Source organism: Nesoenas mayeri (genome assembly GCF_963082525.1).
Source record: "Nesoenas mayeri genome assembly, chromosome: Z".
NCBI lineage: Eukaryota > Metazoa > Chordata > Aves > Columbiformes > Columbidae > Nesoenas > Nesoenas mayeri.
Genome location: NC_137542.1, coordinates 8,449,096 through 8,461,222, shown reverse-complemented (window position 1 = coordinate 8,461,222; position 12,127 = coordinate 8,449,096). Strand labels below are relative to the sequence as shown.

Here is a 12,127-nt window from a genome sequence, read left to right as displayed (position 1 = left end):
AATTACTGTGTCCAGCTCTGGAGCCCTCAGTACAGGACACACATGGACCTGTTGGAGAGGGGCCAGAGGAGCCACCAAGACGATCAGAGGCTGGAACAGCTCTGCTGGGAGGACAGGCTGAGGGAGTTGGGGTGTTCCGCCTGGAGAAGGCTCTGGGGACCTTACTTCAGTACTTAAAAGGGGCCTATGAGAAAGATGAGGACAGACTATTCGGCAGGGCCTGTTATGACAGGACAAGCGGTAATGGTTTTAAACTAGAAGAGGGGAGATTCAGGCCAGACATGAGGAAGAAATTTTTTGCAATAAAGGTGGTGAAACACTGGCCCAGGTTGGCCAGAGAGGTGGTGGATGAACCATCCCTGGAGACATCCCAGCCCAGGCTGGACGGGGCTCTGAGCGACCTGATCTGGTGAAGATGTCCCTGCTCATGGCAGGGGTTGGACTGGATGAGCTTTGAAGGTCTCTTCCAAACTAAACCATTCTACGATTCTATGAACAAGAAGGAGGGAAGCCAGAGCCCCTTAAATGTGCAGTTCAGAGCTGCCCTCTTCTTACTCTGCTGCTACAAGCAAGTAGTAAGTGAGCAAATAGCCCTCCTTATCTTTATACACAGAGGGATGCTGTTTAAGCAGCTGTAAATGGCTGTGAATTAGGAAGTGTTTAGAGGACAACTTTGTCAGTGTCACAGCAGAAACACAACCTGCAATGCTGTTCTTCTTCCTGCTCCAAAAGAACCACAGGACAGACCCCTCAGGAAGGTCTCGTAGACATTTTTTCCCCTTATCAACACTGTGAAAAAGGCATAGCAGTTTGCAAGTACCGTACAAAGCAACCTCCAAATGGTTTAGTGACAGAACTTCTTCACTCCCTTCTCAGTAATTAACTAAACAAAATCTCTAACAAAAATTAATACAATAAAAATAAGAATGTTATTTTGAAGTGGGCTCTGGGCTTATTTACAGTGTGCTCAGCTGAACATTATGTGGCAGAGCTATGGATGTTAAAATTAGAGCTGAAAAGAAAAATGCCAAAGAGATGGGCTGGTGAGGACCAATTTGTAAGTAAAATGGGTAGCTTACACAGAATAGCAATGATGGAATTATTCATATAAGGACTTGATTGGCATAACCTTTCTTGAACAGTCCAGAAGAAGCATTAAGCTCAGCGGAATAGGGTATCAACCAGCTCCAGACAGCATGATATGGCACATTTTCAACATTACCTTGCAAATCCCGAGGGGGACTATCCCTCTAAGGTGGAAGACGCCTGCAAAGATTTCACAGCTTAATTAATTTTGTGGTGTAGATTATTTGGATGTTTTGTTCTGTTTTGGTGCAAACAGGGACTAAACTTGCAGTGCTTAAGGACACTTACCTATAAAACGTATTATTCTTCGAAGTAGTGGGTTCAGGTAACAGCACTCTCCAGTCAATATTGTTTTCTCTTGAACAATTAGGGTTTCTCGGGTTGACTTTATGAAATACATGGATATCTCACCAATAAAAATCTGCCAGGAAAGGGAAAGAAACAGAAGGTTAAAAATGACATAAGCAAACATTAAAACAAGGGTGTCTGGTTCCAGCCCACAGAACCTACCCCGTTTCCCTGAAAATAAGACAGGGTCTTATATTAACTTTTGCTCCAAAAGATGCATACTTTTTTACGTGTATAGTTGCCTGGACACTATTTAAATTGACTTTTTTTATTAATTGCAACTAGAGCTTATTTTGGAGCAGTGCTTATATTTAGAGCATCATCAAAAATCCTGAAAAATCATGCTGGGGCTTATTTTTGGGGAAGGTCTCATTTTCAGGGAAACAGTACTACACAGCAGTGGGTCTTTGGGATGCTGCACATCCACAGCAAGGCCACAGTTATTGACTTGGGATGAACTGACATAGGCCCAACTCCCAGCCAAGAGAAGGATCTGTCATTCTTGCACTCAGTGGCAAGACACAGCAAATATTAGGCCTTCTTATACTAATTCCTGGGATACAGCATGAGCTTATGATTACTATGGATCACAGAAGCTCCCATTCTTATAGCAATTGGCATGGAATTTGTCATGTCTTGCTATTAGCATTTAAAATTTACTGACGGTATAGACTTCACAGATGGAAGACTTCTGTCCGTCCAGGAAGTGAAAAGTAGTTCTGTAGACTTGCACCCCAGCATTTTACCAGCAAGCTTCAGCAATATTGGATGCTTCTGAAGCCTCCAAACCTTCTCAAACTTATATTCATTTAAGTCTGCCAGATACAGGTTACAGAGCCCCTGTCAGCTTTGAAAAGAAATTAAGGACATCCCAGCAATGGAAATCGATCTGAACTCACAAAACCTTTGGGGAGGTCAGTCAAAATTCACGATGAATATATTTGTATTAACAAAGTAAAAAGTGACAGGGCAGGGGTCCACAATGGCTGGTCACCCCGATGGTATGGTCCCTGCCACAGCCTGTCCTGGTGACAACAGTGTCTCGGAAAATGCCTGGGACAAGTCCCACAAGGAAAGCCATATGCAGCCACTGCTATTTACATAGAAGAAATTTAGCCATTTGGCTACCGTTTGCACATGCCAGCTAGTCTGATGGCCAGAGGATGACTTCTGGCCTGTCTGATTTACTGAATGCCCTGCTTTATTCATTAAAACATGGAAATGGAGGTCTTCAGGGATCCATTGATCTTTATGTTATCTGTGCTCATGTATTACGTACATTTTTGTGATCAGAACATTCATGATCTCTATAAAAATGATAACTGCTTCCCATAGGAGTAGGATCACGATTTCCTTTGCACTCAGAATTAATTTAACTCTGTTGCAGAGAGGTCTATCTGCACTTGCTAAAGCTGGACAAAATTTGATCACAGGCTTTACAGGCAGCAATGGTTCACTCACAGTGTGCACATCTGAAAATCCCACCTATTGTGTTTTGTCAGCAGGCTTCAGAAGTGGAAACTGGGAGCTTTTTAGAAAGATAGAGTTTGTCATGAAAGTCCTTAGGGAAAAATAAATAATAAAAAAAAAAAAAACCCAACCAAAAAAACAAGGGAAGAAATGAGTTTTTAAAAACGGAACACTCAAAATAATTAATTTAATACATGATTGTAAGACACACAAGAGGAATCTATAGCGTTAGGGAACGACTGGAGAAATGTGTAACAAAAGTGCGTGCGCACACACATGTGCACAGACACCCAGAGTTAGTGTAAATATCAAGAAACTACTTTTAGTTCACTTTGACTGCTGGAATGGTATGTTGTTTCAAGGGCAACAATTTATCCTTATTAAGCCAGATGAGCATCCTTATTGATTATTGACATTCAAGCCAAGTATGCTCAGGCTCTTTATAATTCTAACTGCTGATGGCAAGAGATGTGGAGTTGTAAAACGTATGTCAATAATCGTATCTGGGGGTGGGAACCAGTGCATGGGAGCCACACTGAAATATTGCCTTTATCCCATTTCACTCCATCTGCTCTTAACAGAATTGGCAAGCAGTTCAATAAGCTCAGCTCACTAACTATGAGGCTGAGAATTAAGAAAAAGGCCATCTGCACTAAAGCAGTTTTAAAGTGACACATTTTTTTCAAACCATTTATTATTTGAATTATGATAATGTTCAGAAGTTTGAATTAATGCTTTGGCTTTCTGTCTGCCTGGATCTATATGTACACACTGAGAGACAACTCATGCCCTGCAGAAATTTTACTCTGTGAAGACATGGGTTAGTGGACTTCAAAACACTGAAACTTTTCAAATAAGAGAGACTTGGGTATAAAACATATTAATAGTCCTCCTTTAACAATACATCAGTTTTTAAAGTTTCTTTCCATCAGAAGTTATCTGAATACTTTCCCTCTTCAATTTCCACCTTTATTTCTACAAACTTAGCTGTCTGGAATACTCCTAGCAACTCCCGTGTGGATGGATTAGTTCCACTTAGACTTAGGAGTAAATTTTGCCAGGCTATAAATCTGTTCAATTCCATTTCACCGATTCAAGCAGACGTATCCCAGATTTTATATAGAGTAACAGATTGAAATGTGATTTTTTTAAGTGAAGAGCACCTTTGGTTTAATAGAGAGTTTAGGTGTATGGTAATAATGCTTTATTTGTGAGGTCATAAAGATGATTCAACATAACTGGACTATTCTTGCAGTGCTATCTCTGGCACTGAATTTAGTGACCTAAATTTGAGGATTTTGTTTCCTTGTTTAATGTGGGCTCTAGAAAGTGAGCCTTGCTATTGCCTAAAAATTCAATGGGGGCCTGGGCAACTACTTCTGATAGCTAATCTAGCTGTGCAAAATTGAACGTGGTCTTAATCAAAGAACTGATCTTTTGTTTGTTTTCTTCAGGCATTACTGAAGTCCAGTAACTGCTGATTCTTGTGATTTAAAACCTGATGATTCTGCATCAGCAATGGCCACATCCAGCCAAGCTGTCCAGCTGGCCTCTCAAAATCAATCACTGACACTGTTAAGCACCTTAGCTTCTGCCAGAACAGAATCAAGACTCCAGGAACTGGTACAATTCAGTTCTAAATCTGGAATCTAAATACAGATACACAGATATGAGTGGAAAAAGAAAATGGCACGCAAACTACTTATTTCTGTTTGGGAAAACAAAGCAAGGTTAATTAATCATTGTATCATACTAGCTTAGTTCGATAGTTGAAATGGCAAGAAAATTGCATTGGAAGTTGGGGACTAAAAGCACAGGTGTCTGCGGTCTGAGGTGAGATAGGCAACAGCGAAGCAAAGCTAGGGCCACTGGATCTGATTTTGTTCTTGGTTTCCTGAATGCAATAGCAGGTCAACTACACTAAGGTTTCATTGCTTGGACACTCTTGCTCACATTCCTTCATACAACTATTAGGTGAAAGTACTACAATGATGCTGCAAAGCCCCAGTATGAATGAGAAATACCAACCCAGCAGTCTTTTTTCCTTGCTTGTTTCAGCCTGAGAAATTTCCCTTGAGAAAATTTCTTCATTTTGTCCTGCCTTTCCATCACTGGCAGTGTCATCAAATACCTGCTCCTTTATATTCAGCTCTCAAAAACCCCTGCTGCACATGCTTTACTTATTTCCTGGCTCTTCCTGAACAAAGAGACAGATAAAGTCATCTGTGCCATTTTCCTCTTAAACATCCTTTTGTCTATGATAGATGTGTAAATGATAGTCCTTCAGCTAGGAACCAGGAGGTTGCAGACAAGTTGGATCCCAGAGCAGCACTCCTACAGGAACCACAGTGGGGTGAGTGTGAAGGGCCACCCTGAAGAGTTATATTCAGTTTAGAAAAGTAATTATTGATGGTGCTGACAGCCAAGGATGGGCCCAGCCTTGTGCCTCAATTCAAAACCTCCAGCAAAGCTGAAGAGTGCACCCCTGCTTTGCTCCCCCGCCACGCTATGGCTTACCTCTCCTCCAGTAGCCCAAGTCTTCCTCCTTAGTCATGTCTGAGCTCCTTTGCCCGCAGAGTGCCACAATCCTGGTCCTCCTATATGTAAACTGGCTCACCACCAGACACACTGCCTCAATCTCACCTCCTTTTTTCCCCGCCTCCCTGTGAAAACTCACTACAGATTCACCGCAGCTCGGTCAAGTTGCTCGTCCCTCTTCTCCAGCAGGTCTGGCCCAATGGCCTCCATGCAGTCCCACATGCATCTCAACAGCCCTCCTGCCTCTCATTCACTCTCTCACCGGGAAAACACAATTTTTCTATTTTTTAGCACTTTTGGCAAACACTAGGGTTGTGTGAAAGTTGCCACAGACAGTTTTCACTTCAGCTGCAGTTCCTCACAGATAAAGTGGGAGCATCAGCCAGGGAGCACAGAAGAGATGCAGGAGGCACAGATGTGCCCACAGCCTGGATTGCCTGAAGTCTCCCTGTGAAACAACATCCTCCTGCTGCTTTCCACGAAAAAGTGCAACTGATGGTGTTTCTGATCGCAGAAAGATAACAGAGATCCCATACTAGGAAGAATTATGTGAAGTACAGACAGGATCTGTACTTCAACATATTCATCAACGATTTGGATGAGGGAATAGAGTGCACTATCAGCAAGTTTGCTGATGACACCAAGCTGGGAGGAGTGGCTGACACGCCAGAAGGCTGTGCTGCCATCCAGAGACCTGGACAGGATGGAGATTTGGGCGGGCAAAAATTTAATGAAATATAACAACGGCAAGTGAAGAGTCTTGTATGTGGGTAGGAACAACCACAGCTTCCATTATAAATTGGGGAATGACCTATTAGAGAGCAGTGTAGGGGAAAGGGACCTGGGGGTCCCAAGGGACAGCAGGATGACCATGAGCCACCACTGTGCCCTTGTGGCCAGGAAGGCCAATGGCATCCTGGAGTGTATTAGAAGGAAGGTGGTTAGCAGGTTGAGAGAGGTTCTCCTTCCCCTCTACTCTGCCCTGGTGAGACCACATCTGGAATATTGTGTCCAGTTCTGGGCCCCTCAGTTCCAGAAGGACAGGGAACTGCTGGAGAGGGTCCAGCGTAGGGCAACAAAGATGATGAAGGGAGTGGAGCATCTCCCTTATGAGGAAAGGCTGAGGGCGCTGGGTCTCTTTAGCTTGGAGAAGAGGAGACTGAGGGATGACCTCATTAATGTTTATAAATATATAAAGGGTGAGTGTCAGGAGGATGGAACCAGGCTCTTCTCGGTGACAACCAATGGTAGGACAAGGGGTAATGGGTTCAAACTGGAACACAAAATGTTCCACTTACATTTGAGAAGAAACCTCTTCTCAGTGAGGGTGACAGAACACTGGAACAGGCTGCCCAGGGAGGTTGTGGAGTCTCCTACTCTGGAGACATTCAAAACCCACCTGGACACCTTCCTGTGTAACCTTATCTGGGTGTTCCTGCTCTGGCAGGGGGATTGTACTGAATGATCTTTCAAGGTCCCTTCCAATCCCTGACATTCTGTGATTCTGTGAGTTTTCTATGCATTAAGTTTATATCATTCTGATTTCTGGGAGTTTTTAGACCTTTCAACTTGTTTACTCTAACAGCATCCTTGTGACACAGTCAGTCTTCATTATCACCACTGTATACATAGAAACCACATCCAGAGACACGCTATTACACACAAAAATCTCTGCCAGCAAGCATAACTGAACCTGTGTCTCGGAACACCATCACTCTCCATTCTGGGCAAGTTTCAGCGAGGTGTGTGACATTTCCTGAATCCTCTAGAAGATTGTGCCTGGCTGCATTTTTAGTGTCACAAATATAATGAAACTGATCAAGTCTGCAGTGTTCAGATAGCTGCCAAGGGTAGGAGGAGATATGAGGAAGGCACTGGCTGGGAGGCGAGCCATGTACAGAGGATATAAGAAGACAAAGGTTACGGGACTCTCAGATCCAATCAAACAGTTTCAAAATGACTCCACACAACTCTCCTTGGGAAAAGAAGTCTTGTCCACCAAAAGGTGACCTTTGCAAAATGGTCCAGCAGGTGTTTCATCAGCACTGGCTTGCACTGGGCCAGAAGCAATTCTGCCCTTTTGCATTGCAGTTTATCTGAGAGTTGCATTAGAACAGCTGCCTGTTGGAAGGGACACTTCAGGCTCTACATGGGAGCTCACAGCTTCGGTCATCTGTCATTAGTAAAACAGCAGATTTTCACTAGCGTTACAAAACGCAGAGGCACAGGACCACACAGTGATTTAGATGGGAAGGGGCCCTGGAGGCCTTTTGTCGAACTCCTACTCAACCCACAACCTTGAGCGGTTACGTTACCAATGTCTTCAAGAATGGAGATCCCACAGCCTTGACGATGGCACCACTTCAGTGTTTGACTATTGTCATCATAAAAAGATCCCTCCTAATATTTGATCAGTTTCCCTTCTTGCAGGTTGTGCCTATTGCAGAGTTGCCTCTTGTGCTTTGTCTACATTTTGCCTACAGTCCCCACTAAGAACATGGCTCATATGGACTTTCATTTAGTGCTGTTAGTTCCTTAATTCCTTAGATCTCCCTTGCAGTTACCTTAGGCCCCAAGAGTTATTGATCTGCCATTCTACCTGCTACTTACAGGGTCAAATATTGACACTGCACAGCTGAGATGCCACAGTCAAACCTAGGTGGCAAACACTAAGAAACATTCATATTTAGAAAAGACACCGTAGGAGGCAAGCGATCACTGGGGTTCTGCCTTGGCACCCCCTCCAGGACACAGTATTTCTGCTGTGATCCACAACCAGGACCCCGGCCCTTCCAAACTCTCAGGGATCTGCTTAGAGTTTTCTCAGACACTTTCATCTTTACCATCACCATGTAGACAGGTTTTCTCTAGCCCACAGGAAGCAATTCTGTATTTTGCATAAAAGGAAATGAAGCAGTGACTTCAGCCTAACACTGCAGAGCCAGCTCACCCACAGTCTTCTGAGGACAAAAATTTAATGTGCATTCAGTTACTTATTATCTCTTGGTGTTTCTTTGTTGTTGTTCAATGAAAGTAACAGCAATGAATAGTTAAAAGTCCTTTTCCAGAGAAAGAAAACTGACCTTTTTTTTTTTTTAATTCCAAGTTCAAAAGGGCCAAAATCTACAATTTGGATTCCAGCCTGCCTCAAAACCACAAGTGCCTCATCATTGTGCACAAAACCCACCAATTTACTGTGATAAAACCGTCTAAAATAATTATACTGAAGATCTGATTAAGAGACGAAATTTCCCACAGCTGTGCATTGTTCCTCAGAAACTGGCATGTGAGTGGGACCATTACAAAGTCCTGGAGACACTGGGAGGAGAAGCACCTGAAAGCGTTACATCAGACAAACAAGGTGTATTTATTGTTTCCCAGAATGGTGTTTAAATACCAAAATATAAACATTCACACATTGTAACGGGCACACTTTTGCCTCACTCCTTGTTACCCCAGCTTGTCATTCACCACCTCACCAGCTGGGTCCTTGGCAAGCCTCAAAGGAGGGACACAAGCCACCACTCGCAGAGGACACCTGAGAGGCAGCAGGGGATCTTCCTCCAGCCTTGGCCCGTGAACAACCCCAGCTCCGTTTCCCAATGGTAAAGCTGTAGCCAAATGCCCTTGAGTGGAGATCCCCCCGCTCTGGGACCAAGCTGAAATGGAAGTTCACGTGAGCACCATGTGTGGTACATCTCCTTGGAAAAGGGACATATGCTTCCCTAACGAGGAGCAAGGGGCACTCCAGGAATGGACAAGGACCTCTCCATCGCACAGCACAGTGGGTAGAAGACTGCAGCGCAGGAGTCTGTGCTTTCCGGCAGCACTGTCACCAGCAGAGTCTGGGGATTTCTGCCTAAAAAAGCTGAGGAAGCTACTGTAACACAGGTCTGAGCTGCATGAGCCACTCGTGTTTTTCCCGGCATGTGCTGCTGAGCAGCCACAGGGGAATCAGCCAACACAGGCAGAAACTCCCTCGCTGCCCTTCTAGAAATAAATCACTGAAACAACACAGCTGTACTAAGCCAAGAAACAATGTGGCAGAGAGAACAGGAAAACCATCTAAAAGAGTGATGCTTCTGCAGCTTGGGAGGTAAGTGCAAACCCCAGAGGGAAGCTGGAACAGTTTCTTCTCGCTTCAGGTAAATTTGATCAGCACTCTAATTCATCTTCTAATTAATAATCAGATTAATTTGATTTGACTGATTCCAACATTATCTCAAAACATTACACAAATTAACAGCACTGGCCAGTTAATTATATGTGGACTGCTGCTTCCTCCCTGGAAAGGGAAAGAGAGAAACTGAGGATTGTGTGAAAACCGTAGTGGCAATTTCTGCTCTACTTTAAGGAAACAAGGAATTGTGCCATTGAAGCTTTCTGTGGCTGTTCAGTATTCATTTCAGTGAGCTGGCTCTGTTCCTAAGCCTCTCTGCTTCTCTTGGGCAGGCAGACAAATCTCAAAGGATGGAGCAGTGCAAGCAGCAGCTCTGAACCCTGGAAGGATTATTTAGTACCAGCTGGGGAATTGGCTGATTTGCAGTAACATCCTAACAGGGAAAGCTAGTCTTGAGAGACACTAATGAATGTGGTGGAGTCATCCCAGAATATTTTTAAGGAAAAGGCTTGAAAATTTTATGTTCATACAGAGAAACTTGTTCCACTTTAAACATTGTTTTCATAAACTTGTAATACTGGGAAAAATTAAAATAATTATTATTTCTCACCCTCCTCGTACCCCTGCCCCAATATTTTGGAACTGACAGTGCACTGGAATATCAGCGCTTTCTCCTAGGATCTGCATAACATACTGCTGTGGGACAAATCACTTTTGAATTCACCAGCCCTGTGATAATGGAACTCAAGCTCTGGTGCTTAAACTTTCAAGACGCTCTTAATTTTTACATTCCCTGTCACTGGAAAACCCACTGATAAAAATACCCATGCTATATTTACCTCCAGAAAAAGGTCTGCATTCTAAGATCTCCAACTCTGAGGAAAAAAAAGAAATTACATTTTTTCTCTGGCTAGTTTCACCCTTCCTGAAGTATCTGTAACCATCAAAATATGGGGCTGTCTAAAGCTCTGTAAAGCAGAGGTCAGCTATCCAAATGTGCAGATATGTGTTGCTGTAGCACACCTGAAGCCCAAGACAAAAACAGTTATTGGCAAGCTGGAAACTTTTGATCCTTTGAAATGCTGTGGAGGCAAGGACCGAAGTTCTCTGCTGTTCTTGTAAGGCCACAGAGACTGGCTCCTTCTCACTCCCCTTCCCTGGTCCCCAGAGACTGGCTGTAGGCACAGAACCCAAGTGCTTGCCATGACTGTCATGAATGGCACATTCCTGTCTGAAAAAATTATAGTGATTTAACCATAGCTTCTATTTTATTGTGAGACGGGCTGAAAGCATTTCTACACCCATGTCAGCATGACAACAGGAACATTGGAGATTTAGCAGTTGTCCAATAACCAACTGCCAGTAATGTCAGTATGACAGTACAAGTGAAATAAGCCTGCAAGAAGGTGAAAGTTTCTGAGAAAAAAAAAAGGCATTAGAAACAACTGGCATGAGATGAAGATGAAACCATATACATCTTATGAAGCTCTTTGTGGCATCAGAACCTACAGTTAACTATAAGTTCAATCAAAACCAGGCAGGATTTCCAGGAATTTCCCTTTTCTGCCAGTGCCAACAGAAAATTTACTAGTTCAGTCTGCAGATGTATGTTTCAGGGATAAGTCACTAAATCAGAAATAAAGTGGCCATTTTTTTCTTTCCAAGGAAAACCAATTTTTCTTTATATAGATGCCAAATTCACCATATCCTACTACTTTGCAGCAAGGATGATAATACCACCACACTCAGAAAATTCCAAATGAGTACAGCAGATGACTTATCCTCAGTGGTACACTTGGGAGAAAAATGCATTTCACAGAACAGAGTCAGACATACGTGATTTTCATTTATTTAACAGTGTCATCATCAGATTCAGGCATCTCTCCTTGCAAGAAACTCTTGTTATCAGAGACCAAGAGGTTATCAGAAGGAACATTAAAAGACTTTTGTAATTCTGATGTATGATGATTAGCTACCCAGTGTAGCAAAAAAATATGGTTAAACAAAGTCAGTTGCATCACATGTTTCAAGAACAACAAATAAAACTGCAGAAAAACAGGTTGGTGTTATTTATTTTGCCACTAGAAGTGCAGGGAAATGCACATGCAGTGGCACCAACCTGCAACAGCACTTCAGACAAGCGTTGTCAGGGATGAAATAAAATACATGCTTCTGTTTTCCCTATGGCCACTGTCACAGCCAAATGACTGAGACAAAAAGCTATTCCATTAAATTTACAAAGATGCTCCCTCTGGCTTGCCAGCTTTATTAGACCTCACAGCTATGCTGAAACCAGGGCGTTGAATCCTCTCCAGACCTGTGCACACAAGACTGCACTTAAACGCGGCCTCTGCCTCAGACAAGGGAGCTTGTACTGAGTCCAACACTATTTTGTACAGCTCCAGAAACACTGTTAACTGGTGCCATGAGTGTGTCGTGCTCCTTGCTGCTGGGCTTCGCCCCTTCTGACAGTCACCACTCATGCCATGGGGTGTCAGGACGGGGGCAAAATACAGGCAACATGGGGAGATCAGATTACTTGCTGTAAATCCTCTTAGCCAAACC

The 12,127-nt window shown here is 43.3% G+C and overlaps 1 protein-coding gene across 1 annotated transcript in view; it reads right to left on the bottom strand.

Annotated features, from left to right (window-relative positions):
• Window positions 1-12,127, bottom strand: part of PLPPR1 (phospholipid phosphatase related 1) — a gene marked incomplete at both ends in the record, with an annotated part of 67,556 nt that overhangs the window by 18,780 nt on the left and 36,649 nt on the right. The window contains one exon of the mRNA XM_080361935.1: window positions 1,375-1,507. Within this exon, the coding sequence (XP_080218061.1) occupies window positions 1,375-1,507 (133 nt within the window). The remainder of the gene's footprint in view (window positions 1-1,374; window positions 1,508-12,127) is intronic.